A 5450-nucleotide genomic window follows, 5' to 3' on the forward strand; every position below is an offset into this window, starting at 1 on the left:
CTTCTGGACAACTGGTACCTGATGCAGAGAAGATTTATCTGAACCAACAAACAAAGAATTACAATAATCCAAACAGATGTAATGACAGCATGGATCACTTTATCAGGTCTTTGTTTGGGAGGTGTGGTTTCACCTCAGCTATAAGTCTATGTTGGAAAAAACTCCATTTAACCACTGAGTTTATGTTTGTCCAATTTAAACACGTTATCAAAAATGAAACCCAACTTTCTGACAGCAGAGCAGCTGGATGAAGCCAGAGGACCAAGACTGTCAGGAGAAATGTCTTTACCAAAGCTGAGGACTTCTGTCTTACTTTACTTTAGATTCAGGAAATTTAATTTCAGMCAGATTTTWATKTCATTCAGACAGCTCAGGAGGGATTTGAATGAATTAATCAAACCTGGCTTGATAGGCAGGTAGACCTGAATGTCATCAGCAAAACAATGGAAAGGAACCTTATATTTATTAAAAATGGACCCCAGAGGCAACATATAAAGATTAAAAAGCAGAGGGCCTAGAACAGAGCCCTGCGGGACCCCACAAGTCAGAGGAGCTGTAGAGGAGGAGCTATCTCCTAAATGAACAGAGAAACTGCTAATTGGTCAAGTAGGCTCTAAACCAGGATCARACTGTGCCTTTGATACAAATAATAACCAACAGTCAGCCCAATAATGGTCAGTTCACAGTTAGTAATGTAAACAGAGTGCATTACAACAAAGAGAAGCCCTTATTTACATACGAAATTAAAACTTTTAAAGTTATTCTGTCTAGTTGTGGCCAGTGGTTCAGTTTGATATTTCCAGTTTTTAAATCTTTATTGGACATTTTTTTTAAAACAAAKGAAGTAATATGTCCAGTGTTTTTGGCTGTATTTGGCTAAAACAGTAATGCCAGGTTTTCTTTTTATATGTACCTTCTCTGCAATGGAAAAATGTTTTCCTGAACTTCCCTTTCAAACATGATTAGAGACATTAGAGGTGTTTAATTCTCAGTTTTGGTGCAGTTCATTATATATTACAGCTGTTTTTATAGATCACTGTTTCCTAACCTGGGGGGCCACCCCTCCAAGGCTACGTTCACACARCAGGCTAATGTGACCCAAATCTGATGTTTTATGATGGTCTGAATGTAAGAAAGGGGGTCTTTGAGGAGAATAGGTTGGTAATCACTGTGTCATAGATTATCTGCTTTAAAAACATGAGGATATTAATGGATTACAGACTGAAACTGATGACTTTTACTTGGTAACAGAAAAACTACCTGCCAGATCTGATTTAAAGGTTCAGTTTAAAGGWTAAATGGTAACATCCCAACCAGGCAATGTGCAATTTGAATTTCTTCCACTCAAATAAGCAAAAATTAATGTAATTGCAAATAATCCTGGTTGTTGTTTGTCCTAAAGACATGCAACTCAAGGCTGGAACCAGCTGTTTTTGTCTAACTCCAAATGTTCTCGTTTATTTTAAATCCAACATGTCTTCCAGTTCGATGAGATTAAGACTAAAAGGTTCCTCCACGTTTGTGACCAAGGAGGAGACTTTTCCTCAGAGTTTGACTTGTTCACCTGCAGCAACAACGGCGCGAGCGTGAGGTGAGGAGGCAGCAGGAGCGCGAGCAGCGCCGCCGCGAGCAGGAGGAGAAGAGACGCGTGGAGGAGATGGAGCGACGGCGCAAAGAGGAGGAGGAGCGCAGGCGAGCAGAGGAAGAGAAGAGGAGGGCCGACCGGGAGCAGGTACTGACACCAGACAAGTCTGTTGGTTTTTGTTTTTAGTTCACAGGAAATAAACGTAGAAGTCAGCAGCTGTCACATAATCAGAGCCGAACAGCCGGTACTTTGTCACGTGACCATGTTGTAGATGGAGGCTGACATATTGGTTTAGGGGAAAATAGGACAAGTTCCTCTATGTGGAAAATAGGAAAAATGGTGAAAAGTTGTTGTAGGACTGCACTTCTCACGTAAAAAAAAACACCCAGAGATAAAATATTTATTTTTTTCTAACTGCAAGAGTGCTGGGAGAGAAATAAGACCCGTGTTGTTGTTCTGCCTCTGCAGACCTCCGTGCTTCTTCTTGTTTAAAAAGAATTGTCTCATTGTTTTAATTTAAAACACACTAAAACTGGCTGAAATGAAGAGTAAACACTCAAAACTACACACTAAATATAAAATCCAAACATGTTAAAAGTCACAGATCTAATTAATAAAGTCCTGCTCTCATCCACTCTTCATTGCCACCAATCTCCATTCAAATTTCACCTCTTTTTATTTTCTTCTTCCTGTAGATTTTTTACTGTTTGTCAGATAAGTTTGAGCCTCAGTTATAAAGGAGGTCTGGGGGGTTATATTTGTTCGGTTTAAGAGAAAGATGAGACTGACGATGGACAGCAGTGTTTTTTTCTACAAGATTACYGTGTTTCCTGCTCCCCTCAGCTGCAACACGCTTCAAAATAGAACGTGCATTTTCAGAAAAAAATAGTAAGATATGTTATTTATTGTAACTCTGGTTTTCTTCTCTTGACCTAACGGCACAATTTAAAAACTGCTGTATAGTTTGAAGTCTCTACTTTTGACACAGTTTGTAACGGAGTCTCATGAGTTTTCACCCATAAAAAAATGGAGGTTGAAATCACGTGACTGAATGACATCACGCACACTTTGGAGGATAAATCGCTCTACAGTTACCATCATGTGCAAAATGATTCAGATTATAGTTGTGTCAGTGTTGATCCTGTTCAGAGTGATAGATGACGGGTGTGTTTTATTGACAGGAGTGATATATGACGGGTGTGTTTGATTGACAGGTGTATTATATGACGGGTGTGTTTGATTGACAGGAGTATATTCGCCGTCAGTTGGAGGAGGAGCAGAGGCACCTGGAGATCCTCCAACAGCAGCTGCTGCATGAACAGGCCATGCTGCTGGTCAGTCTGCTTTCTTTTGTCCCACCATGTCAAACTTCAGGTTGTTTTTGTGTTATTAGTTTTATTCATTTATAAAGCACCCTTCAAAATAAAAACAGCTCAAGGTGCTGTACAAAACTGTGCACAATAAACCCATAAAAAACAGCAACAACAATAACAACAATACAATAAAAACAATCATTTAAAAAATGTAATGCTTAGAAAAATACAGTTCAACAAATACATTTAAAAAGATGTATCTTCAGCCTGCTCTTAAAGAGAGCAACAGTCTCTGCAGCCCTCACATTGTCAGGCAGAGAGGTCCACAGACGAAGGTGTTGAGAAGAAGCCTCTCTGTATGTGTGTGTGTGTGTGTGTGTGTGTGTGTGTGTGTGTGTGTGTGTGTGTGTGTGTGTGTGTGTGTGTGTGTGTGTGTGTGTGTGTGTGTGTGTGTGTGTGTGTGTGTGTGTGTGTGTGTGTGTGTGTGTGTTCTGACTCTGGGAACTGTTAATAGTCCAGTTTCAGAGGATCTCAGGGTTTCTGGCGGTTCATATGGTCACAACAGTTCAGTCAGATAAGATGACACAAGATGGTTAAGGTATTTAAAAACCAGTAAAAGAACCTTAAAATCAATAAGACAAACAGGGAGTCAGTGCAATGATTTTAAAACAGGTGTAATATGAGCCTGCCTTCTGGTCTTGGTTAGCACACGAGCAGCGGAGTAGTTTTTCTTAGGACGACCAGAAAGCAGTGCCTTAGTCTAATCTAATCAACTAAAAATAAAAACATGTATTAAAATCTCAGTATTGGCTGAAGACAGAAGAGGGAGGACTCTGGCTATATTTTTCAAATGACAAAATCCTGTTTTAACAGTCTGTTTAATATGTGGAATAAAATTAAGCTCAGAATCAAAAATAACCTCCAGACTTCTGACTTGTTTGGAAGRATAAAAAGAYGCAGCTTGTAATTTTGAAATTATCTTTTCATTTTGATCCTCCAGTCCAATAATWAGAACTTYTGTTTAGTCTTGATGAAGCTGGAGAAAGTTCTGATCCGTCCATGTCTTCATGTCAGATATACATTTAAGATGTACAGCAACTGGCTGTGGGTCATCATGAGACATGGAGATCTAATATACAGCTGTGTGTCATCAGCATAACTGTGGAAGCTTATTCCATGACTCCTGATGATCCCGCCCAGTGGCACCATATACAGATTAAACAGGAAGGGACCTAAGATAGACCCTTGGGGGACACCATAGTTGGCCTCATGGATCTGAGAGGAGCAACTATTCATATTTACTAAAAAAGATCTCTGTAAAAGATAGGAGCTGAACCACTGCAGAGCAGTACCTGAAAGGCCAACCAAAGGTTTTAGTCTTTTTAAAAGTATTTGAYGAYCAACTGAATGAAAAGCTGCACTCAGGTCCATAAACACAAGGACTGAAAGCTTGTGTTAATCCAGATTACACCTTAAATCATTATAGAAACATACGTAGAATTATTTTTAGTCAAATAGTTTCATAATGCTGATATTTCCATCCATCATTCCAAGTGGTTACATTACTTTTAGAGCTACATTATAATGTTTGACTTGGTTTAAAGTGACTCACATTATTGGTATTACTAACTGGTTTTAAAAGTCCACAGGGAGCCTTCACCATGTGAGGATGATGAAGTTTTCTCAGGGTTTACAGGGAAGTCAGGATGTTTACTGGTCCCTCAGTGATGGGAATGTCGTCAGCAGGAAGCTGGTCATCCAACAGGAACAGAGGGTTTCCCTGTTTCTCTTCCTGCTCTGGTTATGTAAATAATTTAAAATGCTTTGTGTTTTATRTTTTAAAAGGCTTTTGTTGCTCTGGGGACATGGAAGTGTTTGTGTGGGGGTGTTACAGTACATGCTCATCATTAAAAGGATGTCAACACTTCCACCTTTAAATAACAACCAGTTATTCCTTTAAATCAGAACCAGTTATTCCATTAAATAACAACCAGTTATTCCTTTAAATCAGAACCAGTTATTCCATTAAATAACAACCAGTTATTCCTTTAAATCACAACCAGTTATTCCTTTAAATCACAACCAGTTTTTCCTTTAAATCAGAACCAGTTATTCCTTTAAATAACAACCAGTTTTTTCTTTAAATAACAACCAGTTATTCCTTTAAATAACAACCAGTTATTCCTTTAAATAACAACCAGTTTTTCCTTTAAATAACAACCAGTTATTCCTTTAAATCACAACCAGTTTTTCCTTTAAATCACAACCAGTTTTTCCTTTAAATCAGAACCAGTTATTCCTTTAAATAACAACCAGTTATTCCTTTAAATAACAACCAGTTATTCCTTTAAATCAGAACCAGTTATTCCTTTAAATAACAACCAGTTTTTCCTTTAAATAACAACCAGTTATTCCTTTAAATCACAACCAGTTTTTCCTTTAAATCAGAACCAGTTTTTCCTTTAAATCAGAACCAGTTTTTCCTTTAAATCAGAACCAGTTATTCCTTTAAATAACAACCAGTTATTCCTTTAAATAACAACCAGTTATTC

General features: G+C 38.1%; 1 protein-coding gene across 1 annotated transcript in view; it reads left to right on the plus strand.

The window, feature by feature from the left end:
* Positions 1-5450, plus strand: part of LOC106531478 (mitogen-activated protein kinase kinase kinase kinase 4) — a gene marked incomplete at its 3' end in the record, with an annotated part of 193726 nt that overhangs the window by 130746 nt on the left and 57530 nt on the right. The window contains 2 exon segments of the mRNA XM_014027356.1: positions 1571-1732; positions 2833-2919. Of these exon segments, the coding sequence (XP_013882810.1) occupies positions 1571-1732; positions 2833-2919 (249 nt within the window).

Source organism: Austrofundulus limnaeus, unplaced genomic scaffold (genome assembly GCF_001266775.1).
Source record: "Austrofundulus limnaeus strain Quisiro unplaced genomic scaffold, Austrofundulus_limnaeus-1.0 Scaffold640, whole genome shotgun sequence".
Lineage (NCBI taxonomy): Eukaryota > Metazoa > Chordata > Actinopteri > Cyprinodontiformes > Rivulidae > Austrofundulus > Austrofundulus limnaeus.